This window comes from Pezoporus occidentalis, unplaced genomic scaffold (assembly GCF_034315485.1).
Source record: "Pezoporus occidentalis ecotype Australia unplaced genomic scaffold, CSIRO_AGI_Poc_V1 ctg2, whole genome shotgun sequence".
NCBI lineage: Eukaryota > Metazoa > Chordata > Aves > Psittaciformes > Psittacidae > Pezoporus > Pezoporus occidentalis.
Genome location: NW_026913855.1, coordinates 11,598,392 through 11,624,893, shown reverse-complemented (window position 1 = coordinate 11,624,893; position 26,502 = coordinate 11,598,392). Strand labels below are relative to the sequence as shown.

General features: G+C 42.1%; 1 protein-coding gene and 1 long non-coding RNA gene across 2 annotated transcripts in view; one reads left to right on the top strand and one right to left on the bottom strand.

Annotated features, from left to right (window-relative positions):
- Window positions 1–26,235, bottom strand: LY86 (lymphocyte antigen 86). Its single transcript, XM_062617843.1, has 5 exons — window positions 25,961–26,235; window positions 12,013–12,099; window positions 10,428–10,556; window positions 3,640–3,692; window positions 1–744 (listed from the first exon to the last, which is right to left on the bottom strand). Exons 1-5 carry the CDS (start codon window positions 26,079–26,081, stop codon window positions 649–651), a joined length of 486 nt encoding a protein of 161 aa, XP_062473827.1. The 5' UTR covers window positions 26,082–26,235; the 3' UTR covers window positions 1–648.
- Window positions 16,049–26,502, top strand: part of LOC134163204 (uncharacterized) — an 84,965-nt gene continuing 74,511 nt past the window's right edge. Inside the window, exon 1 of the long non-coding RNA XR_009964620.1 lies at window positions 16,049–16,277. This is a non-coding gene — a long non-coding RNA (uncharacterized LOC134163204). The remainder of the gene's footprint in view (window positions 16,278–26,502) is intronic.

Sequence of the window (26,502 nt, the reverse complement as noted above, 5' to 3'; positions counted from 1 at the left end):
TTTCTTTTCATTATGAATTTATTGAGAAGCAAGAAGAGCACATAACACATGGCAGAATGATTCACATATCACTTAAAAGACATTAAAGAGTGAAATTCTGGGTAGACCCCAGAAGACTTGAGTGATGTGAATCTGGTAACATGGCATGGATCACCGGGAAAAATCCATGTTCATACTATGTGGTCTTTGTTCTGTGGTATAACAAAATCTATACTAGTGGAAGCTCCAGACAGGCTCTGGAGAAGATTGAAAATGTTGAGTGCTGTAACTGCATGATATGTGATAAAAATGAAAGTCATCTTCAGCCTGTTAGAAATGATACCTCCATAATTTACTGAGGAAAAAAAGAGAAGTTTAGGCTCTTGCCTGTTCTGCCTCACGCTATTTTCATCCCAAGATGAGAATGTTGATATCGGATACTTTCTACTTGCAGCTGCATATATTGGAAGGAAAAAGTAGGCTACAGCGTGCATTTAGAGAGGAAAATTACCACTAGGGGGTCTAGTCACATCTTGAAAATAGTGAATTATGAAGAGGAATAGCATCCAAACCACCACGTGGGGATTATTTCCTTCAGAATCACAGTGGCATGCAAGCAGCTCACTTGGCTTGAATAGCTTTGGTAGCTCTCATGAAATCGGCTTGTTGCTAATAATAATCTAAATAATTTTTCACTGTAACATAGGCACAAGCGACAGTGTCTTGGTCTTCATTAGTCAGCTCTGCTGAAATAGCGTAATCTCCCTGTATGAGACAGACACAAAGCAAGAGATTAGTCCATCAATAGTTTATGACTGCTGCTGTTTCTGTGAGGGAGCCCTCTTCCTGGAAACAGAATAACACTTTCCCAATCCAGTTTCCCCAAAACATTTCCTGTCCAAATGTTTCAGAACTCATAAAGGACTTGCCCATATTTTCTGCCAAAATAATGTCATCAGGGATGTCAATGCTGACAGCACAAGTTCAAAATTAAAACAGTGCAAGGGGAACAAAATGTTTTGATGCATAAAAATTCATTTCAGATCTGTGTAATTTTTCATGTTTCTTATGATCAAGCACAATACAGCCTGTGCTGTTTAGTAACTTAAGGGAAAGAGGTGTTCTGTCTGGCACTTCTCTTCCTTGGATCTTATTGTTCAGTGTGTACACTGTTATCAATATAACATTTATGAGCTTGGGGGATACGTGTGTATAGATGACTCAATCTGTAATGAATTCCTATATAATAAAACAAGAGGTAGTTTAATTTCAAATTGTGTAGTTAAAATTACTACTTGGGGAGAACGTTTTATTGTTGCAGTGCAAAAAAATCTCAACTTGAAACTATGGCTTTTCTGTATTGGTCAAAACTGTTCTTTCCAGACACTTGGAGAAGTAGCAGCACTAGGCAGAGAAGGTAACAAAGCTTATTAAACTCATGGAGAAGAGCTGAACTAGATGTCATTCCCTCTAGATTACTGGCACTGCAGCATTTCTTTCTGTTTTTTCTGGAGTATGGAAGGGAGCAAAACCTGAGGGAGAAGAGCTTGGCAGCAGTGGCCTTCTGGCTTTGAACCACAGAAAGCTCTTGCCCTGCTCAGAACTCTTCTGGTTGCGGAGTGGAAAGAGACACAGTTAGAATGAGTCAGTTTTTTTGGCATTTGCCTTTTACCATGGGATTTCTAAAGCAATAAGTGGCCTGTGTCCTGACAGAGAGGCTCAAATGTAACATCCAAATTTAAAGAGAGGCCCAATAGCAACATGCTCATGAGAATACAGCCTTGTAATTGCTGTGCAAACTGTGCAAATGCCCATCATGCTGCTCAGATGAGGCTGCTTTTCACAATGAGCAGAAGATGATTAATGCTTGGGATAACTCCTTATTGCTGGCATGGAAGGATTGTGCTATTTGCCTGACTGATTAATTAACAAAAAAGGTTTCCTATTCCCTTTCTCACAAATATGTTAATTCCCCAAAAGCTTCTAGTTTTATTCATGGAAGGGAGTTTATAATAACTCATTTCCATTGCTCATTAGTGATTTAGATTTTTTTTTTCTCCTCCAGAATAATATTTTGCTCATGGGTAAAAATTGTTATTAAAAGAGGATTGTGAACAGTCTGAGAATTCCTGGCTCCAAGTTCAGCTAATTTACCCAGAACTGGAGTTTTATTGGTCTCTGTGGATGTTTCTAGGGATTTCTGTTGGTCTAAAGACCTATGCCTTTGTTTGTCTAAGGCCTTGGTATGTTAGCAAAGATGCTCCTGGACCATGATGCTGACCGATATGAGCTTGGGCACTCTGGTGTGAGAGATCAAAAGGTTTTGCTCAACACAGCATCTTTAGGCGTAGCCTTTAGGGAAGCAGGCTGGTAAGGGTAGGATAACAGCCTGCATGAGGGGCCCCAGCTCCCTGCGTGAAAGCTTTGGAAAGTGAAGGTTGTGGTTGCTATTATCACCAAGGAAGACTGAGACATATGAGAAAGTAGCTGTTATGAAAGGCTCAATCCACCCAAAAGCCAGATATCCTTGTTATCACCTCTGCCAGCCTTGGCAAGCCAGGCTCTCTTGGACTCGATGTCCTTGTTCTATATCCTTGTTCTGATCCTGTTGTCTTTTCCTGCACCTGAACCAATCCAGTGCAGAGCAGGCCCCAGACCTCATGTCTGAGGCTCTGACATAGGTTTTATGTCTGCTGCTGAACTGAGAGCTCAAGCTGTGCTTCTCTTGTGGGAGTAAACCTAAGGAGTGTGTGACTGACCACCTGAACTGTGTGCATTTGCAGTAGTGGCTGTGATGCTTCCTTCACCATGTGCTCAGATACCTCGATGATCCAGATCTTGCCTTTTCCCCTTCAGTCTAGTCTCTTCAGGCACGTGGCTAAAAATTCTTTGTTATTTACTGGTCAAATATGGCTTCATGTTGTGCCCAGTTAAGAGATTCTGGTGCATTAAATATTTTGAGACATCTCTGCTTTGCAGTGTGATTTGGTTGACCTTCTAGAAGAAGACTTAATTCAGCATGGAGAAGGCTGGTTGTAAAGACCTTCTGTAACGGATGGCCAGGAAATTCAGAGCAGTGACTAGAGTACTGCTCATTTTCTTACCTTCCTAAAAAATTATCTTATTATTTTAAGACTCTGTAAGTCTAGAGAAAGTGTTCCTGGCCTAATAAACTTGTACTTCCAATTGCAACCTAGAAGACCTCTGTCCCTGTATCTAACACCAGATATGCTCAGTGGAACTCATACAATTACAACAGTTGAATAAATTACCTTCATAGCTAGTGAGGATGAATGAGCTTCTCCAAATTGTTCAGCCCATTAAGGAGTGAGCTGAATTGCAGCCTTGGTCTCTCAGGAGTCTCCTGGAGCTGCTGCTTTTCTTGCTATTTTAAGAGAAACAGAGGGGGAGCCTACTAAAGAACAGTATGGCTGCATGACTTAGTGCTGGCAGAGGGGACTGCTATCCTAAGAAAACCTGTCTATCTCTCCATAATGCTTTAAGCAAAGCCAACTTAATTTCATATTAAAAAGGATTAGTCATGTAAACACTATCAGATCCAGTGTGCAGTCTGGGGGAGCTTGGAATATGCTGATGTGATTGCTGGTAGTCCTCTGATTATACCTCATCCGGAAAGCCCCTCTGCTTGGGAGAACTTACCTGTGGGATTTCTTTGATGCCCAGTGTGACTGGTCCCTCATAGTAGAGGTGCTCTGAAAAGCAGAAATGGTGGTAGGTGGTTAGACATGCAGCACGTGAAGGAAACAAGCAGCTGATCGTAGATGCTTTTTTTGTAATAGTGCTTCAAAGTGCTCCAGTGACAAGTGTTATGGAACTGCAAAGTGCTCTATAGAGCCTTGTAACAGCCCTCCTGAGGAAACATCAGGACGTGTGCTGCCTTATGGAGAAAGCAGGGCTGAGCCTGGGCTCAAGGAGAACCTGCAGCCCCTGAGTGGAGCAGGGAGCATAGCTTTGCCCAACCAGGTGGGTGTTCCCATGTCAGCATGAATCCCACAAATGAGGAAATGAAAGGGGAGGGGGAATTGCCAGAAATAAGTCCTTTATCATGATCTATTAACCTCCTGCATCTGCAATAATGGAACGGTACTGTTTCGGTAACTTTAATTAAAAACAATTTGAGCTGAGTGTTTCTGTAGGTGTGGACTTCTGACTGCTTGCTGAACGTGACCATGAAGTAATAAAAACATGTCTGTCTCGCTGCTGAGGGAGCTTTCACCGATAAGTTATATGATGTGCTAAAGCCATCACAAGTTGTGTTGGTGACTGGAATAGAGCCCAGGAGCTCCACCTTCCAATCCTCATCTCCCTAACAGCAAGGCGTGCTTGCTCTTTGCTGTGGAAGAAAGGGCAACTTTGGCATTAATGGACAGAATTAGCAAGCTGTTCTGCAGTTCCTCCTACTTTTTTCATAGCTTACTGGGCTAAACTGTGCAGACTTGACTGAAAATAAAATTGGTAGATGTTACAGTATTTCAGAATTTCTTGCACAACTTGCCCTCCACAAGTTGTGGAAAAGTCTAAGAACTGTTTAAGGATTCTCTTTTGTAGGTGTCGTGGAACAGTCTTTACTTTGACAGTGACAGAGGAGTGTTTCATGTTTATATGACTATGTGCTGGCGTACTGATGCCTGTCGCTTCTAGAGAGTTGTTTTAGTCCAGTCTTGCTGTGCTGGTTTAAATTGTTTCATGTGAAAGAGTGAATAAAATGTTTGTAACAACATTTTTGTGTCATGTGGTCCATCCCACCGTGCAGTTGGTATTTGACTTGGAACAGAGTCCACAGAAAGTCTTCCTTACACATGCTATGAAATGTTAGTGCCTTGTAGCAAACATGTATGAAAGAATCATAACTGTAAGAAAGAAGCAGGAAAAGAATAGGAGAAACCTGAGACATCACCTATGTTCTACACCTTTGCATTAAGGATGAGTTTATTAAATGCTCTGATGATCCTGGGAGGTGGAGAAGATGCTGAACTTCTGTCAGTGTTGCCCTGAAAAACCTAATGCCAAAATGGAGAACAGAATGTTTTGGTTTGTAACTCTCAAACTGATCAGCTCTGCTGCAGTACTCATTCCTCTCTGTGTCCCTGGCTATTTCACCTGTCCACCAAGAAGTCTTTTCAAAGAGCAGTCACCATTGCTGCTTGCTTCTGGGCACGAAGCAGAGCCCTGGAGTCTGACACATCTTCACTGCAGAGAGCAGTGACTCAAGAATTTTAAAAATACAGAGCAGCCCACTTCTCAGCTCACGATAGAGTCTAAATGGGAGTTAAAGGCATTGCAAACTGCATGATCTGGGTGATGAGTGTCCTCCGTGGGACTTGAGCTGTATCTGTTGATGTGTGCTAAGCCATACTGTGAGCTGTCTCCTCAGGGTGGTGTGGACCATGCAATGTGTCCTCTCTTTCAGTAGAGAGCCTTCTTTGACTATTTCTCCTTCAATCAACTCTAAGTCTAGAAAATCCTGCATGGCAGCAGAGGAGAGTGGAGAGGACCCTGGGCTGTGAACAGTCACCCTTCGCCAAAGTCCTTCTCCACAGGGATGTGGGGAAAACTCTTGGATCATGCGGTTCATCAGACTCACCTACACCGTCAGAAAGCCATCCAGAATCTAAACATACAGATGCAGCATTCAAGCTCTGCAAAGCCTATATTTTAAAATGAAGTAGGAGTCATCAGGCCATAAATTTGCTTCTGAAATGATGGCAATGCTAATCTCTCTCCTTGAGTGTAGGTAGAAGCTATTTTGCCCCCCTACTTTGCTGTGACAAAGTAACAATTACATCAGAGCTAGATAGATGCAGTCTTGGGGCTCTGCTCCAGCCCTCTCTGAGAAGCCTTCCATAGTTTCCCTGATGTGTGGTAGCTATGCCTTTGCTCACTCATCAATGGAATTGCTCTCATGGGCTGTACTATCTTTTAGTGACTGCAGCATCTCTTCAAGGAGAAAAATCTGTGGGAGCTGGGACTGTGTAGCCTAAAGAACAGAAGGATTAGGGGAAAGCCTATCAATATGTACAAACACCTGAAGAGAGGATGTAAAGAGGACAGAGCCAGGCTCTTCCCAGTGGTGCCCAGTGACAGGACAAGAAGGAGTAGGCACAAATTGAAGCTCAGTAGGTTTCACCCTACTATAAGAGTAACTGAGCTCTGGCACAGGTTGTTCAGAGAGGATGTGGAGTGTCCATGCTTGGATGTATTAAAAAACCCCACCTGGACATGGTCCTGGGCAACCAGCTGTAGATGGTCCTGGGTGAACTAGGTGGGAGCTGGACTAAATGACCTTCAGAGAGACTTTTCAACCTTGCCTCAACAATGAAGGGGGCAGGGGAAGGACTATGCTGTTTTGAAAGTATGTCCCAAGAGGAAACCAAGGGCAGTTTTCATTTTCAGCTACTTGAGACTTGCCAGGAAACAATATGGATGCATAGATCTGCTGAATCTTATTCATATTCACTTCAGACCATGGCAACCTGCTCAGTACCTATGCTGGCTGCATCAGGCTTTTCAAAGCCTGTTCAATGTTCCTCTCACATGAGGATTTCTGCTATAATTCCAGAAGTGTAAACATCCTCCAAGGCTTTAAGGACTGTAGTTTATCACAGCATCTTTCATATACGTTTTTATCCATGTAGTCATACATTTTTATAATCCTCCATTGAAAGAGGATGAACACATCTGCTGCAGTAAGTGCAACTGTCACAAACACTGAGCCAAGCTCATTGAAAAAATTCTGTGGTTTCTTTTTGGAGCAAACCCAGATGTAGCTGCAAAAAAATGTACAGACATTGGGAACAGCATAAAACATGAGTGCATTTTTCCAATTAAAAATTCTCATATGTCTTTATTAGTTTGTTGGTAAGTTATGTATCTGTCAAGCATGTTGTCATCAATGATAGGCTTTCAATCCACCTTCTATTTTCAGACCTTTTTATTAAAGACTTAACTGAAGCTGATTTCTGTAGAGCATGCTGGAAAATATTTCTAGTGTACCACTGTTTCAAGGTGATGATGTTGTATTTATTGTAACAGCTTTTCACTGTTGTTTCTGCCGAAAATAACTTCAGTCCGTTTCCCTGCAGGTGAGCAGGCCTCTAGTAGTTTCCAATCTGAAGCAGAGCTTTCAAATGTGTAAAAAAACTTACTGAGGATTACTTCAAGTTACTGGTTATCATTTATCGTGAAGATGCCTCTCATTCCTGACAAAACACCTATAATGAAATTCTCACTCCTCTTTCTCAAATCTTCCCTGCACTGAAAATTTTTATACGTTCTCACACTCTTGTACTATATAAAGGCCCTGTACATCTGCACCCACCTCTTCCTTTTTCTGTTTTAAATCTTTTTAGAACTTAAATGCTCCATGTTGGAGTTGTTCTAGGACATGATCTTGCACCCATGCAACTGACACAACTTCTCTGAGTTTGAGGCATGTAGGGATGATCCGAGTAACTGCCAGCTATATCTGTATAGATGAGTGAGAAAAATGTACATAAATACATAGCCAGGTGAGAAACATTCTCTCTCTTTTTACTGAGGAGGAAGAAATGAGATGAAAGGGATTGCATGTCTGCCCAAAGACCTGGTTTTGTGGTGTAGCGGCTTTCTCAGAAACATGTACCTGAACTCTCAATGTGATACCCAGTTCTGTAATTCATGTTATGTTCTTTACTTCTATTCACAAATGCTAGTTTAGAAACTTGCTCACTGTAGCACTTGCCAAAAGAGGCAATGATGCAAAGAATGGAGTTGGCAAGCACAAGGGGTGGTTCTCTATGGTTTGGGAGTATGCACAAGGAATTGTGCAAGCGCCCTGATGGTGCCTTTATCAGTGGAGCCTGAAAGAAAACTTGCGGACTTGCAAAGGATGCAGCTATCTTTTTGTCAGGAAGCTTTGTATAAGCCTGCAAGTTGTGGTTGGCACATTGCTAAATATTACCCTGCCGGGTCTTTTTCTCTGATTTTGGTGATTGTGTTGGGAAATCTGTTGGATCTTATGTAACCTTTTCCTTTGGAGGAAATGGGGAATAACCAGATCCTTCTACTAAAAAAAGAGAAAGACCTGAGTTCATGTTATACCTCGGAACTTAGCAGTTTTGTTGTTGCTCTAAAATGGGCAGCAGCCCATTTCCTTGCAACCTGTGAGCTAACAACTTTACAACAGGCATATAGCTCAAAGAAAAAGATCTTGGAATCCTATTTAGGAGTGCCAGATGTGAATTTTGTGTAACATAAATAGTAAATACTACATGGTTATGATGAACGTTAAACTTCCAGCTATATCAAGTCTCCTAAAGTATTTCCAGTCATGGCAAAAGTGTAGGATTATAGGAGAGCAAAGAAAAATAAAACAACCCCAAACACCAAAGACTCTTACATCCGGCTCTTAGAAGTCTCTTTTCCTTCCAACTTCTGCTCTGCTTGTCCACATGGCTGAGTGGACCAATAAAGCCTGTAGCAGAGCTATGTTCTGCCTCGCTTTGGGAAGGGGAGGAACAGGAAATACTTGGCCTTCTTGTGGAAGGCAAGCAAATGCTGTGTGGAACTATATTTAAACTTGGGTTAGGTCTGACCAGATGTTGGAAATGTTGCCAGTATTACACGGAAAAAGGGGCTCGGCATGAAAAGCTTCAGTTGAAAAGGCTATCTGCTCCTCTGTACCTTTGCTAGGCTGCATACTTGGCCATTCACAATATTGTCCTTTCTGCATAGTTATTAGGTCAGATTTAGAGCTGTGCCAATATGATCAAGTGTGGCTGTCCTGAACTGCCTCATATTGGCCTTCAGCTGATTTCTGTGTCCTAAAACATAGGTTAGAATCAAATGTCATGTAATTAAAAAATACCACATTTTGAGTTTGAACCTTAGTCTGAGAAAGTTTAGTTCTTTCCTGCTGTGGCTTAATTGCTAAATAAAAACAGCTACTGAACAAAAGGTCATGTATTAAAGTGTGCGGCAGAGGTCCTTGCACTAACTGAGGCATGCTTCTAAATGAAGATATATAGTATTATTTAAACCACCAACTATGGCTTTATATCATAATGTACCTCAATTAGTAGAAACAATCACCTGTCAGTTTAAGATTAAGGGACTTGGAAACCCCAGGAGGCTTTGGCTTTGTGGCTTAATGTGTGAATACCAGTTTGTGCTCAGCTCAGGACTGACTCTACTTCTCCTTAATGTATTCTCTAAAGGATGTTATTTAGTAATTCACCAGAATAAGACAGTTTTTCAGTAGGCCTGTGGGTGGCTTTTTCCCTCTTGTAACTCAATACACAATTGAAGAAATCTCTGAATTTAATTTTTTGTCTATCTGGCTTACAGGATTTACATAATTGGTTGCTCATGCAGCATTTCTCTATTATTCTCTGTGATATTTCTATGCTCTCTGAAATTTCTTAGTAATTTTCCAGGGGCTGTCTTAGCAGCAGTTCTGTGAATGGTTTTTAAACTCATAGCCCTTGCACATGAATTATTGCAGCACTATCAGGATGGAGATGCAAGTCAGTGAAGGGAAAGCAGAGCTTCTGAAACTAACTGATGCTCTAACAACTCTGAAACTTCCCTGAAGCTCTACCTCTTTATTTTAAAATCAGCCTAAAGAGATGATCATAATGTAAGAGGGAATTCAAAATAACCATTTAAGATACATGGATATTACAGTCCAGAGGGATGACTATAGCTTTTCCAGACATACCATAACTACCTTTTCACTACCTGTGTCATGGCAGACAGGACCGCGAGGTGCCCAGGTTCACATGGGACCAAAGATGCCTGCTTTTGGGGGACAACTAATACCACTGTAAACCAACTAGTGCAAGTCTGCATCAATTGGCAGTTTTACTGGCATGAACTGAAATCATCTGACTGCTGCATAGGCATGTGTTGAGCAGAAACAAGATGCAAACCATAGATAGTATAAAATAGTATTTTGATCCCAATATCCTTATTCAAGCATAATTTCCCCTAAAGTGAGTTAAGAACTGCCTTTAAGGACAGGAAGTGTTACTTGCTTAATAGTAAAGAACATGTTCAGAATGGCTTGTTTGTTTGCTCAGCCATTTATTTTCTAGAACTGGCTTTTATTTTTGTCATACTTCTTGCTCACATGACAACCATGTGGCTATAAATAGGGCTTATGAACCTCTGTGCTGTTGGATGGGGCCACATTACCACAGTTACTTTTTATGGACTTGAAATCCCATGTGCATGTAATATTCTGTGATTAAAAGAAAAGCAAGCAGGTTAGGGGAAAAAAACAGCTTCTGAAATTAAAATGTCTCTGTCCTACTGTGTTTCTGTCATCCATTAACATGCTGTTGAAGTAAACAGAACATTACGATGTATTGGTGAGTTCAACAGCACAGCGGGTGCATCCTGCTTGGAGTGTTCAGTAGCCATCAAACACTTAGTGCTACCTAAATTACCTCCTTTCTTCTTTCCACAGAAAATAAGCTTAGAAAGACCCGGCTCACAAAGCGTCTCGGAGTAGGTTAAGACGGTCTTCCCATTTACGATGAGGTTAAGCTTGACATACAGTTCCTTGATGCTGTGTCCTACACACAGAACAGAAGGAGAGCTTGGAGAAAGTGCAAGGGTAAACAGGCTTAATACTTTATTTTTAAAGTTTCTATTCTTTTCCCCTGCTGTTTAAGCCATTGAATGTCTTCACTAAGGACTCCTAATACATAGAAATCCATGCTTCAGGAACAGGTCCCTAAGTCCCTTAAGGTATATGGAGGGACATAATAGCATATATCTTTATTGTTAAATAAATGCACCCATGACCTTTCTCTAACTTTGAGGCCAATTTGCATCATAAATCTAGTGACTTCACATCTAAATTTCTTACTCTAATTAGCAGAGGCACCATGTCCAGTGGACCCCTGGGAGCAGCCTGTGGCCTGTACCTGCTGCCTGGGAAAATAGTTCAAACCTGTGTTTGAGCCAAACCTGTGTCAGGGACCAGCATAGCAGCCTGGCAGTGATGGGAGCTTTCCTGCTTGTGCCTGGCTTCCTAACATAGATACCCAGTGAGGGTACTGGACTTAGAGGGAGATTCTGTAGTCTGAGTTGGTGAAGTATTTGCAAATGCCTGTAATGTGTTTTTGCAGGCATGCTTAACTTTGCAGCCACCTGAAAACTGCTGCTCCTAGGCAAAAGGGCAGCATGTCTCACAGGAGGAAGACCTTTTGTATGCAAGGAAGCATTCCCAGTGCTAAAAGACACTTGGCATGTAAACTTACTTTCAGCACTAGGAGCATACAGCAGTGCTCTCATATTTATGCTCTGGTAGTAGAGGTTCTTGATGGGGCCAACGGGGTTGCAAAAAGGTGGCTTTCCTGTGCAAGGGTCACAAAGCAAGCTATGGCTAATATTAACTTGCACACCCAGCCCATTATCTCAAATGCAGTTCTGCTTTTGACCTTTTACTGCTGATCAGTCAAGTGCTGAAGGGTATAATTTCAGCTAGCACAGGTGCCGAGCTGATGGCATGACTGTGTTGCCTCAGGCTAATGCTTCCCTAGCACTCTCCTAGCATCCTTCTCTGCATGCCCAAGTGGGACAAAGAGAGGTCTCCACCTTGCTCTGTGGGAGTTCCTTCAGTCTCCTACCTGCAAGGGTCAGCCCTGACAATTTAGTGAGCACTGCTGGTGCTGCCATGAGACTGTGGCTGCTGTAGCCGTCTCATTCAGCAAGATGCTCCCCAGAAGATTTAGCTGTGAAGACAAGCTTTAGAGCACCCCTCACCTTGGGTATCCATATGCACTAATGAAGGGTAGGAGAGGAATAGAGGCTGTGGGCTGATATGACTTGCTTGGAGTGACGTACATAGTCTAAGGCCAAGCTGATATCAGAACTGACATTTCTGTAGCCCTGCACAGGTTTTGAAGCTTCTCAGACATGAAGCCCTTTCCTGTTTCATAGGAGGTTGTCACCCTTGCTTGCTTAATACCAGCACTCACACATGAGGTACATGTTTATGGTGTGAGAAAATACCAATTTACTTACTTAGCAAGATTGCGGCTCTGATGTTAAAGGTGTGGGTTGAGACATCAGAACAATGGTCAATGCTGAAAGCAAAATCTTGGTGGGGATCTGTTTGGAGACAGAAAGTTGCATTTTTAATGAGATACTGACTGTATAGAAGACAGCGATAAAATATGGAAGTATTGTAAATACCAGATTTCATATTCCTTAAAAATCTCCAAGATGTGCTCAAAGCTCCCATACCCTGTGCTTAATAACTACTTCTCTCCTTCCTGCCACTTCAATCTGAAGCATGTTCAGATGATAGCGTATATATGGCTAAAACCTACTGTGTGGTGAAAAAGAGCCAAGTTCAGGGAAGGCAAGTTATCCGCAATGGTGGATAGTTAGTACTCATTCAGCAGTGAAATCTTAGCACGTCTGCTCTTCCCGAGATCTTGGATCACTCTTCCTTCCACAGCACTGATGAGCAATTGGTTATGATGATGGGTTTTAATTCATTAGTATCGCAAGATGGCTTGGTGAGGCTGATTGCAAAACTGAATCCTGAAGTGGGATGAGAAGTCCAAGGATTAAAATAAAATGTGTAACTGAGATCCTGCAGTATTTCATGCTGGGTCCACCATCATGTGATATTTATAACCCAGGAAATATTCTACATTTCTTCTCCCTTTCTGAGAGACTGTAGTCAAAGGGAAGCCCTACAGCCCATGACTGATATGAATGTGGCTCTTACTAATTCCTACACTATCCATTTATCCACATCAAGCTCCAAAACTCTTGTACAACCAAAATTGCTTTCCCCTCACTTCTACCTTTTTCCTTGCTAGCCTTCATGAGACTCTATGCTATGCCTGGAGGCTTGCTAAGGTGTCACTGTCTGGTGACAGGCAGCAGTGACAACTAACAGTTCTGCTCCCACAACCAAAGGCATGTGAAAGTGTTCCAGAGCCATGGTTGGAGGAGAAGGATTTTGCCAGTTTGGAAACATATCATCCTGAGCTTTACGGCTTAAATTAGGCATAGGTTTGTCCCTCATGGTGGCTTTCCAGCCAGACTGTGCATCCAACTTTCTTCTCTGTGGAAACCAGAGAAGAGACTGTGGCATGTGCAGAAATAGCTGTAGTCTCCCCCATTTGCACAGACTTGGGAATAGAATTCTGGTTTTAAGTTATTGTTGCTTGAGGTAATCTTCCCACTGAATAGAAAATAATAGGTTGGGAGAATTTTTCTTTGCTGCGGTGTAACTCGTCACTAATGTCTCTGTGACACTGGGGCTGAGCTAGCATCTCTGTAGTCTGATCCTGTTTTTCCAGCAGTGCCCAACAGCTGTAGCACCTAGCAGAGAGCAGTCCTGGGTGACTTAGAGGGGAGGATGAAATAAACTGCTGGGAGAAGCTGGGACTTTAAGCGGGGCTCTGCAGGCATATGGATTATCACTGTGGTCCAAAAGGAGCTCTTGAGTCTTAAGGTCTGTTAAATTAAAATAACTGTTTAAAGGAGGGAGATAAAAAGCACTGGTATTTTCCACAGCTGTGTCCCTTGATGGATTTTGTTCTTCACACCACTAAAGCAGCCTCTGCATCTGCATGATCTGTTTGGGACAAAGAGTTAGTGCCTGCAGTTGTTTATCTGCTCAAGTGTGACAAGAGTCAGAGGGTTGTCTTTCCTCCATTTCCATATTCTTGTCAGTTCTCATTTTGTTATTGCAGCTTCAGAAGCTGTTGCAATCGGGTAGGAGAGCAGTTTCCTGCTCCAGATGGAAAGCATGTCAAACTTCTCTTTTCTCCTGGACCGTTACGCCTGCTTCCCCTCTGGTGTCTACCACCTTGCAGGGCTTGGTTTCTGCTTTCCTCTGGACTTCTGCAAGAGCCCCTCTTGTTTCTGTTTTGTGTGTGGTACAGTGATAAGCTCCAGGAAGCACTTGCTCAGATTCTGAGAAATTTGGGCATTGATGCCTACAAACAGTGCTGGTTGTCAATAACTGGTCAGGTCCATGATTTCCAAAGACAGCTATGGTCACAAATGGCACTGCATCATATACGATGCTTTTTCTCTTTTCAAAGAGACTAGACTGTGCTTTAGTCAACAAATTAAATCATGGTATTAGGGCTAGGAGTTCAATTTTTAGTTCATTTTCATCAATATCTGTTTGGATGGAAAGGGGATGCTCATGAAACCAAGCTTCTCTGGAAAGCATGGGGTTCTTACAATGAACCTGACCTCTGGGTTGTTTTAGTTTGGATGTCTCATGCCTATTGCGTTTGGGGTTTTGTGCGTGTGGTATGTTTTGGGTTTCTTTTCTATGGATTGAGCTCTTTTGTCAGATGACATATTTCATGGTGCATTGTAGCCATGGGTGTTTTCTACTGCTAGTGATGCAGCGTAGGATTTCGGTGTATTCAGAGAAGTGTTGCCTGTTCCCCAGAGAGGAAGAGAGCGAGGAAGAACTTACATGAGAAATTACAGCAGAATTTGTGAATTAGAGCACTTGGATTTTGTGTTGTAACTCTGGTGCTGAGAAATGTAAACTTTTCCACTGGCAAAAGGAACACCAATTAATTTTCTGACCATCTCCCTGTGGAAATTCAGGCTATGACTTTGCAATCCAACATCTTAGATATTGTGATGTGTGTGGGGCCTCCTGCTGAAATCAATTGAAAGGATGGCAGTGTTGCTAAAGCAATGGTGCCAGGGGGTCTGGATTCTAAACAATGTAGTCAGAAAGGTTCTTGCAAAAAGGAAATTAAATAAAATAGTGATTTCTTTTTAACCATTTGATAAGTGAAGGTGTCTGTATATTCAGCTGTGCGCTGTGGACTAAGGTAGTGTGCCGTACCCATCTTTTGCTTTAAACGTTGAGGAGTCCCTTGCGTGGCAAAGGCAACTCGAGGCAGCTGCCATTTTTGTTTCATCTCAGATACACAACTGTGAGTCATTGTGTGTCTCTTATGGAGGTTTAATACTTATTCTTCCTTGTTTGCCTCAATCTGAATTGAGCTGGTTAGACTGGAAAAAAAATACATGTTATGTCTTTCACATGTGCAGAGCAATAACATTTACTGTTAAATCTCTAAAATACGTGGGGCTGCCCTTCAGCCTTCCACTTCCCTGCAACGTTTCATAGTGCACAGTACTGTATGTTCCCAGACTTCCCTCCACCCACTCCCTTCAATCTGCTCCCTCTTCCATAATTAAAGCTAGAAACTCTTCAACTGGTTGCAGAGTTCTGCTTTTCCAGTTCGGCTTTGATATATCACCAACACTCACAATGTTGCTGGAAATTTTGCAAACATGCTGAGGTTTATCAGTGAAAAATCTGCTGGGGGGGGGGGGGGGGGGGGGGGGGGGAATGGAAAGGGCATTTTTTTTGTCCTTGTGTTTCTAGTGGGAAGGGCTGGGGCTGCAACATAATGTTAGAGCTAGCATGAAGGTGCCTGGGAGCAGCGTTTTGTCTCAAGTTTCTCTCTAGCCAGCTCTAAATCTTTCAGGTAACTGCTCTGAGAAAGAGGCTTTTGTAAATCATCGGTGAACTTTCAGATCTCTTAGACCTGTTGTTTGAACTTGGTGCTGTGGCTGATGCTGAGCTTTCAACTGTATCTAGTGCTGAACGTACAGCTCCCACTGAGACTGGCTTCTGCAGTAGAGACCTGCTTTGTGAGATGTAAGTTTGGGACAATGCCTGGTACCTTGCCACGGATCGCCTCTTACATGGCATAGTGCCAGCTGACCCCATGCATCCCACCTCCCATTTCACCCTTACCCAAGTATCCTAATGAAGATTTATGGCTATGTTGGCTTGGTATGTGGTTCTCCTTGCACATGACCTGTAGCGGCACCATAGCACAAGGCTTCAGCCTGGCTTACTATTGCGGAGTGCTCGCAGCAATGAATTTGGATGGGCTTTTCTAGAAGACTGAGCAGATGTGAGTAGTACATCCTGAAAGCTCCAACAAATTCCTGAACATTTCTTCCTAGGGTTTCTTTTCCTGCTCTTGGCAGAAGGTTCATAGGTAACTTAGCTCAAACACATTTACAGTCATGTATCTAAGTGACCCTCCCAGCTTCAAGCCTTGTACCTTTGATGGAGATTATTACCCTGGTAACAGGAACAACAGATGGGAACACACATTGATGCCTCAGTTACTGCAGTTCTGGGTGCACCAGCTCAAGCTCCTGCTGAACATGGATGTGCACCAAGCCACAGGACTGTGAGCTGGGGCTGCCTTCACACCCCACAGCCTTCTGTGCTCTGGGAGGTGATGTCCAGCAGGAAGATGAAGCAGGTAGCTGGAAACGATAGTGTGCTAACCCACAGGGAATATGTCCCTCAGAGCCTGAGCTGCTACATGACTAACTGGGCATTACAGAAACGGCATTACATGGGCAGATGGGAAGCATCTGTTATGGGAATTTTGCTGGGCTGGTGTACAACATCCTCTGTCTCTTATTCTTCTCTCTCCCTCCCCACACCTTGTTAACTATCCTCTACTGGCTTTACTCTCATCTGAATCTGCTTGAAAATCATGTGGTTTCCATATGAGCGTGAAAACCAGTGGTATGAGTTAAAGGAGCAATAAGCAGGGAAGCCTTGCCTGTAGGAGTCCATATAAGTTAGTCCTGCAGTGTGAGAAGACTCTCCAAACTGGTGAGCTTTGGGTGTTTCAAAATAACACTGCTGGGAGAAAATAAGCCATAGAATTGAAGGTAATGACATAGCTGCACTTGGCCTGGGTCAAACAAGGATAGACTGGTGCTGGAGGAGCTGGAAATTAGAACAAGGAAGAAGCATATTTAGTAATTACCCAACACTTCTCACCTTCAAAGCTCTTAATAAAATTAAATCATTAGTCCTTATAACATACAAGGTGATGAAAGGAGAGGGAAAGAATGAGGAACTGTTTGGTATCTCAGACTTTATGCATTCACTTAACAATTTCCTTTAATGTCTGTTTAAATAAATTAACCTGAATGCTCAAGGTTATATTTGACACTGGAATCTACTTATAAGGCACTGAGGAAGAAGCATCAGGTGAATTAGCAGTTTTCAGTTGTGCATCTAAATTTCACTGAGCACCTTCAGTTTAATGAACTTCCCTTTGGGCCTGCATTCACTATGTGCCATTCTGGGAAAAGCAGAGTGACTTGCTTTTAAGGTCACTCAAATTTTAAGACTCAAGTCACACAAATTTTAAGACTCATGTTGGCTGTTTCTAGCTTCTCATGAGGATGCTTTATCTCAGGATGCTCACCTTGGATGTGATCAGCTCCAGGCTTTTGCCTAGTTTAGAAAGACACTCTGACCTCCCTTGCAGGAGTCATGACATCTTTTATCTCCTGTACCTTTCTGGATTGATTAGGCAGTGTGGAGGTGGATGAATAGGAAGATTAGAGTTCACATATCCTTAATGTCCTGGGGGTACAGACTGTGAGAATTCCCCTTTCCCCTATTAACTTATAGTCTCTGAGGTCTGCTTAAACCTGAAGCTTTTGGAGATGTCCAATTGAGTGAATAACTCTGCTTCCTTTCTGATAAAACTTACACGGCTGCAGAGGGAAGCCTGAAGATTTGGTCTCGGTATCATCTATAAGCTAAAAAAAACCCAGAACACTAGCAGAATAAACTTAAAATATGGTTTAAAAAAGTATTTGTGCAATATTTAAATGATTTCCACTCTGCTCTCAAGAATATTGAACACTGGTAATGCAAAGGGCAATTATATGCTGCTTGGTCAGACTAGGGTATGGGCATTGCTGGCTGGTGTTTATGGCCCTAGTTTTGGAGCAAGACGACTCTAACATCTTGCAGAATTAGTTTAAAGAAAGGATGAAGATTTTGCCTCTTGCTATTTAAATAAAAGCTATTGCTGAGTATAGCCAGTGTCCGAATTTGCAGATATTCGCTAACTCAGAAGGCCGATAGCTTCTCCAAACATGTTGCTGGGGCACTGACTGCAGTTGTAGGTACAGCGTGTGAGGAGCAGATGTGTGATGGAGGGCTCAGCCTGTGAGCAAAGAGCATGAGGTGTGGCAGATGGAGAAGAGAGGAAGAGATTTCCCTGGAGCTACTGGTGGCCTGGACAAGGAGCTGTTCAGTGTGATGAGCTGGAGGAAGCCCTTGTAAAGACAGCAGGTCTGAGGGGCTCTCTGCAGATGGAGGGCTATGTCTGGGGATGAGTGCCACCAGCATGCACAAAACAGCCTTGCAGAAGGCTTGACCTCAGTCCCCTTGCCTTTTCCTGCCTGAACCATGTTTCTTGGCAGCAGGCTTGTTAGAGCTGTTTGCCAGGGCTCAAGGGGAGCCCCAGAGTCTGAAGGTTCATTGCTTTTGCCAGCAGTGGTATTTGGAAAGGGGGGTTTCTGTGCTTTGTGTGGTATGACAGATCTTTGTCTGAGCCTGTTTGAGAAGACAAAACTGAAAGATGCCAGCTTTGAGAGATAGCACATACAGATCTTTATTTGTATTTGATAATCCTGATTTGTCCTAGTTAGCTTGAGAGAGACAGGCAGGCAGGGCAGGCTACAGCTACAGCAGCGTAGCAAGAAAATCCTGCATTAATTTGGGCCCAGCAGGGAACGTATTAGAGATAGAAAGTCTTTGTTCTTCAGTTCTCTGGGTAAGTAAACACCATGCCCTACATGAGTAAGATGCATATAGTAACTGCCTGTATTCTTAATCAGATCTGTCTCTTCTCTCTATGTGTTGTGGGGATTTTGTTGCTTTTTGTTTAAAAAAAAATAAATCATTCTTTATAGTGCTCTACTTGAGATAGATATTTTGGATATCAGTGCTTGCCAGTATGACTGGGGATTCATAACAGACTTGTACACTTGTGTCAGAAATAGAACCAAACATTGCTAGAAACTGCCCTGCTGTTAGACACATGCCATGCTCTGCGATAGCAGGCTTTACCACTGATTATACAGAACAGTAACAGCAGCATATAAATGGGCTAAATGTTCCCATTTTCCCAGGATGGGTTGAAATCCACCGCAGGAGCATGGCAGTGCACTGTCATTGGAATGGCATGCTTGCTCTGCAGAGGAAACTAGCTGGGTTCCTGTCTGCCCGATCACAGCTGGATTATCTGACAGGAGCCATCCATCTTCAGCTGAAGAGGAACCTGGTGCATTGGATTAATTTGTGGTAGCTTTCAAGGTCCTGGCTTTTCACAGCTCAAAGTTCTCCTGAGTTTTAAAGTAGCATCTGGGACAGATCAAAGGCTTTGGATTTGGTATGTGGTGGTTCTGTACCATGCATTTGAATGTCTTGTCCCTGATGGTCATTGTTCCTCCCTAGTTTTAGGCTGCCTAAGCCTCCTTGAAGTCGGTGCAGTGACACGAGCACATAGTAATGTTAAAGTAGTTTTTGCATTTTTCTGAGGTGTGTTAATCATTCTTAAATTATTTGGGATATTTTTGCTGATGGATGTTAAATGGCTGCAAAAACCTGACACAGGCCTCTTTTCTTTGGTAAACTGTAAGCGTTGTAGGTTCCATTTTTGAGGCTTTGATGACAGCTCTAGATGAGATGATGTGGCATTGTCAAGGAAATCTAGCAATTTTTTCATATGATTACTCAGAAAGCTTTACATTGGAACACTTACAAGCAATTGTGGTTTGTTCTTGCTCCTGACTTTATGCAATGAATGTGCCTTTTGATAATTTCTACTTTATGAAATACAGGAGCTAATCTCAAGTTTTTATCAAAGTGTTAATGCAGCTGTGACTCACCTGTTTCATATATATTAGACTGCTCCCTCCATAAAGGCTCACATTCAACACGCAGCAGCAAATGACAGTTCTGCCTTGCCCACAGTACTTCTGGACTGTAATGCAATATACATTTTTCTAGGTGTGCCTCTCCTATTTGTTTGTAAAGGGAAGAAGCAGGGGCCATTACTCCTCCTGCTTGTAATACCTTGGTGACTTAGTGGCCACAACTGAAGATGTGGCAGAAGTCATAGGTGGAAAATATATCTACTAGTTTAGATTTAGCATCTGGAGATAAGCAGGAGGGGCTGCCACACATAAACAACCCTGTTTTGCAGTCCACAATGCAGGACCTTCATTGATTTGGTGAAGAAATTTGCACTATGAGAAAACCTCTGAGAAGTAAATTATATGGGAAAATTTAAAACATGGTGGGAAAAGTTCAGCCAAGGTTAATTCTCTCCACTACTAGTCTCAGTGAAAGCATTAATATTGATTTTGCTAAATGGTTCAAAGTCTAGATGCTGAACCTAATGTTTTTGCCATATTACCTTGGAGGTATGAAATTGTCTCCTTCTCCTCTTTACCATTTACATTTTGAAGCTTAATAAATACTCTCCCTTCTGTAAAAGAAGAGGTAAAATGAAACCAGAACCATCAGTAAGAAGTCACATAGGAAAAGAAGGTTTTAATCCTCTCTAGTGAATCAGAGAATGAAATAGATGAGGTAGTTTTAATTCATGGAGGGACCAAAATTTTAAAAGAAGATTTGCATGTGCACTCAGATCTATGGTACCTTCATTCTGATGATAGCTGCTGTTTGTTAGGATCTGGTGCTAGAAATATGTGTGTCAACATCTGGCCTTTCCCCTGGAGTAAGTGAGATGTAGCAGATGAATTCTGCATCAAGGCTATGGCACTAAGATGGCTTGGACAGAGCAAACAAACAACATAAAAATGTTTTCAAGTGGAATTCTTAAGCTCTTTGATTGTTTGCCCATTAGTGATCTATGCAACAAAAGATCAGATGGCAGTTGATGTCGTGTGGCTTTAAATAATTTAGAAGCAGAAGCAATTGCTGGAGACTGCTTGAGGGAAATAAATAAGTTCAAGAGAAGCATCTGGCTCAATCTTTCTGCCAAAAAAAACCAAAGAATAATGGAAAAAGAACCTTCTTTTACCAAGTGCCTAAGGAACATTTGCCTTGAAGAAGCACGAGGTGAGATTTTCTTTGCAGACATTTCTTTGCCAGCTGAAGCTATTGGATTACTTGTAACCTTTAAATAAAGGATATAAGTGTGTGACCAGGGAGAAAAAGGCCTAATAATATTGGTTGACATAGAAAACAAAGTGATGTGCTGTAAAATTCGTGCTGCAATGATAACAATTTAGTGGGACTGTTTACAAGTTGGTATTGCTGATTGAGCAGGGATGGGTGTTACAGGTCTATTTTTTAAAAGAGGAACAAGAGGATTTTAAGATAAATAGAATATTTGATTCCTTAGTATGTAGGAAGAAGGATATGATGGGCTGAGTGTGTGTGGGGGGAGGGGCAGTAAGACTGCAGATTTTCAGCATGGACAGACAGATCATCAGAAGATTGCAATCTAATCAGTTTCTACTTTTTCTTCTTTCATTTTTCAAGCACAAACAGTTCCCTCAAAGCAATGTTTAAAAGGAAGGTGTCTATACTGTGGTATCTGACCAGAGCAAGTTCTGTACCACAATAACCTTGGCAACTTTAAGGTGCCATTTTAATGGAAAATCAAACCTGTGCTCACAAGTTTAAAGAAAAGCCACACAAATGAGAGTTTCTCTACCTGTAAGTGCAATCCAGTGCAAGCTCATACTGAAGTGGGCAGTGCTGCTCTCCTACTGTACCAATGTAGGGCAGAAAAAAGCTTTACAGAAATTACCCTGCTGGAAGTGTGACATAGAGCTATGCAAGCAGTCATGGAGCTCAGTGGATGTAAATTCAGTCTTTCTTTGCTCTGCTTAGGAGGAGACATTGGCAAGTAAAAATAATTCTCTAGATGACCAGAGGGCCCTGCTTCTTTGTCTAGCAGAAGATGTTAAATAAAGCAAATTGTTACCCGTATCCCTAAACTTATTACATTTTTTAATCTGTGGATATGCAGATATAAAACTTGAAACTGGCTGCACTGTTTACATATTAGGTTCTGGAGTTTAATACAGATTGATTGCTCCTTCTGAAAGTTCACCTAATGGCTGTTAACCTTGTTTCAGGTGGAAAAAGCAGAAAAAGCTATCAAAGTCAGACGTGAATTGGGAAATGTTTGTCTGATAGTAAAAAATCCCATGTCTGAACAGTGTTTTATAAAGCCCAATGAGTATTTCTCAAGATGTCATCTTTAAATACTACTACTGTGATTCTCCTGAAGATCTCCCCAAAATTCCTTGTTATTTACTCTCACACACAGAAGACAAAGTCCTTAATGGTTGTTGCTCTCCAGACCCTTTCTAAGAACCTTCTGCTGTATCAGTAACCTTTTCTGCACTGTCAAGAAACATACAGTTTCAAGCACCAGGTACTGCTGAAATCTGAGGTCCTAATCTAAAAGTAGAGTTTATTAATCACTGAGCATGCTGGTTTGGGTTTGCTGGTCAAAACAAAAACAGACGTTCTGAAATGCTGATTTTATGTAGGTCCAACTAACATTTCAAGAAAGAGCTGTAAAAATAGTTGGAAAATAGTTTCCATGTGTCTGCAGCAGCAATCACCTGCTTTAGCCTATGAAGAGGGCCCCATTTGAACACTATATTGGGAGAATGTTTTCACGGCTAATTAAGACAATTAGGCTTACATGAATAGCAGGTAGAATAATAGAAGCAGGTGCTGGTAGACACATAGAGGAGTTACAATTTGTAGTCTCTGACTGCATTGCACTTTGCACTTTGAGGTGGATGCCTGACACTCAAATAACAGTAGAATCTGCTTGGGGCATTTTGCTGCCTCTGCCTTTCCGCCCTTCCCTTCTCAGACAATTGCCTCTTAAAATGTAGCTGGAAAGATCAAAAGTGTTATTACTGTAAAAAATCACTGTGAAATTAAAAGGGATAGGAATCAGCCATTTGTGTAGCAGGTTCTTTTCATGTCTCTGCATAGACTTGCCAATTATGGTTCTCTCTTCTCAGTCAGAGATGTCAACCTGTGTTGCTTTTATCTTGGGATCCCTGCCCAGGTTTCTAAAGTGATTTATGGTCATTTGAGATCTTCCTTCATTTTTGTCACTTCTTCCTTGGAGGAAGAGCGGCGCTGATGGGAAATGTCTTGCTATTTATGGACTGTCTCGGTGTTATGTCTCCTGTGGTTGTATAAAGGAGGCAGCATAGTGTCTATTTGCTTCACTTTTAGACCAAACTTCTTTCATCCTGAGTTTCTCCCCATGGATTTGCTGCTGAGAATTTTTGTCTGATTTTTTTCAGATTACTTTGGGTTTTTTACAAGTGCATTGTATTGATTACTAGCATTTTGTTTAGCCCTTTCTTTTGATGCATATTTTGGTGTCCTTGTTACTGAATGCTTAGTCTGACATGTCTGGGTGGGACAGATCTATAGGATCCAGAACATGGACTGAGGCTGGGGTCTTGATGCATGCCTGTATCTTACGCGCTATAGGGGCAGGATGCAGCTAGAGCAAGTGCTTGTAACAGGGAATTGGGACTTGCTCCTGGCTATGTGTGGGATGTGCTTTATCTGTCTCTCTTCAGTTATCCACCTAAGCTTCTCTGATACATTTATCACAGTTATATTGGCTCATATTTTTTGCTTTAGTCAGATTTTTACTGCATTATAGGAGGGGATCTGATAAACTGCAAACTATAAATGAACACTTAGCTCCTTTTTAAGTGCTCAAACTGATCTATTAATCTGTTGATAGAGGGCATTCAGCTCCAGAAATAACGTTGTCAAGTACTTGGCAAAAATTCTCTCAACTTCCTTAAATTTTACTTGATTCAACCCTGATTCACTGATACCAGTTTATAGTAACTCTCTATAGAGTTACTATAGAGCCTATCAGAGGTGAAATCCTGACCTCTTGGATCCAACAGGAAATCCTTTACCCAAGATTTCATCCTAGATACCTCACTGTGGCCACTTGTATTCCCAAAAATATGTCATCCTCTGGCATCTTCAGTGAGTAGGAAATACCATGGGGATTTCTGAGCCTGGAGGCAAATGAGGAGCAGTCTTCCCCAAAATAGCTGGAGAGTATGGTCAGTTGCCTAGCATTGACTCTGTGCTTGCTGACATTGCAAAGTTGTTATGAGAAGGTTTGTTGGCAAAGGGTCTCATTAAACCTAGGCATTAGCCTGCCTGTCCTCTCCTGGGTTAAGAACAATAGGTGGGACACCACCTACCCATAGCTGAAGAATGAAGCTATGTTCTACCCACCTACTTGTGGCTTACAGTGAAATGATGTGGGGACAAAGCTTCCCCACTCCTGAAAAGGTGATCTGCACCTTTGGCACTATTGTGAGCTTGCCAGGAGGCTCAGTAAGATCAGTGCCTTCCCTGAAGGGAATGAGAGTAGTGTATGCAGGTTTATCCTCCCAACCTGTAGAGTTTTTGGGCTCAGCCCAAAACACCTTGTATTTTTCTGCTTTCTGGAAGCTACCAGACTATGAGCTGTATCAGCAGAGATGCAGATAGTACGTCCTGGTCTGATGCTGCAGGTGTGGTAGCCTCTAGAAAAAGGTAGGGCAGAACACTAACAGAAGCTGAGAGTGTCGACACAACTGAACCTGCCAGAGCTGTAAGGGAGTAAGGAATCTGATTTAATTCTTGCATTATTTCCATGTCTGTGTAATCTTATCTCCTATAGCTGTGCCCGGGAGAACAGAAATCTTCTTTCATTGTTGGGCCCTGACCTGCACGATCTCTGGCTTGTGCTTCTGAAGCTGTGAATTCCTCCTGAATGAATGTACCTTTTACCTTTCTGCATGTGGCAAATCAGAATAAGTGACACACAAGCTCTAAACAAACGCATTTTGTTAGCTAGGCCACTGGTGTGCATGGTAAGAAGCAATGCCTGATTGACACGTGCCCAGCAGATAAATTTCATCATCATTTGAATTGACTCAAGCTGTAGCTTGTGCCTCTGTGTCAAGGCATCTCATGTTAACTGAGACCTTCTGTTCAGGGAACAGAATTAACTTATGCAATGAATTCTTACTAAAATAAAGGTAATAATGAAACATGTATTCAATATCTAATTAAATATTTTCCTAATGCAATATACCTATTTATAATACGTGAAGCCTGACTTTAGTCTCCTGGGAGCAGGCCAGTAAAGAAAGCCATTACAAATATTTATTTGCTTCTCTTGTCCCTCACTGGCTTTATTTTAATGGGTGTGCAAAACCGCATGAAATCTACCAGTGAGAAAAAGCCCCCTGGGAAATCCTTTGTATCAGGATGAATTGGAAAAACAAACTCTAGGGTGCTCAATTGCTATGAATCGCTTTTCACATCACGTGCAGAAAATGAATGAGTCGTCTGTGAATCTAATTCCCTTTGTCCCAGTTGTAAAGCAGATCAGCACAATAGGAAAGGCACAAGGCCAGCAAAGCAAGAGGTGGAAAGCAAGCACCATTCAGTGAATTTATTTTCAGTCATTCCAGTGCCACTTCCTCCTTTTATTCTCTACAGATTCAAAGAAGAAACAAAACCCTATGGTCCCTGGGAAATGCCTCTGTTAAGTGCTGCTGCTGAAGTCTCACTAAACACAGTGGCAATGGTGGAGAACATGAATCTCTCCCACTGTCATGCTGGGTCCCTTGTCACTCCAAGTAGGAGGACAGAGAGCATATCACCACAGCCTTGCTGCACATCAGGAAATCAATAGATCAGTGCATTGAAGAATCTGTTTCATCCTGGGGCAAAAAGAAAGATAAAGATCCAGGGTCTTCCTCTTTTTATTTGACCTAACTTTGAGATCAAAATCGTAGTCATCTCTTTCACACAAACTGGATTTTTGACAGCTGTTTATTATTCTGAATTAGGTTACATTATTTTCTCTTTATTATCTCCTGTATAAATGCAGTTAGATTTGTGTGTGTGTCAACCAAACCAGCTGTATTTGAAAGATTAAAAATATTCTAGCCGCGAAACCCAGTGCTCATTTGGGAGCATAGCCCTTCCGTTCACTGCCTGGATTACAACCATCTCTCACTGCATAAGAACAACTTTGTTGCCCAGCTAAAAGAAAAATGGAAATTTTAAAAATCTCACCACAGCTTTTGTAATATATTTCCAAGTTGTCCTCTTTGCAGACTGTGTGCGTAGGCCATTCTGTGCTGGCACTGATGTAAAGCAGGACTAAGATGAGAACAAGAACATTTGATATCTTCATGGTGGTGGTGGTAGTTTGCAGGATTACTTGTCTGTCTCTTGCTAACCCTCTGTGGAGGGAGGTGTTCCTTCCTTTTTCTAAGAGAGACAGGAGTTACAACATTCGTGCCTGCAGAAGGGTTAAGTGAGCCAATGCAGCTGTACTACAGCATGGTATAAACAAGAGGCTAATCAGAATTGGGAGGTGCTATTTCCATGTGTTTAGACTTCCGCTTTCTGCTTCATGTTAGTTTAAACTAATGACAAATGAGCCAATCATACCTACTTACTGCACAGCATAGCTGTTCCTCTGTGCCTGCTGGAACAATGCAGCAAACTGTTTAGTTTTTCTCTTGCTGCCAGTTTCTTCTCTTGAAGTCAAAGCATCTGGGTCAAAGCTTCAGACAGGCTTAATTTGCCCTTCTGGCTGCAAAACACAGCAA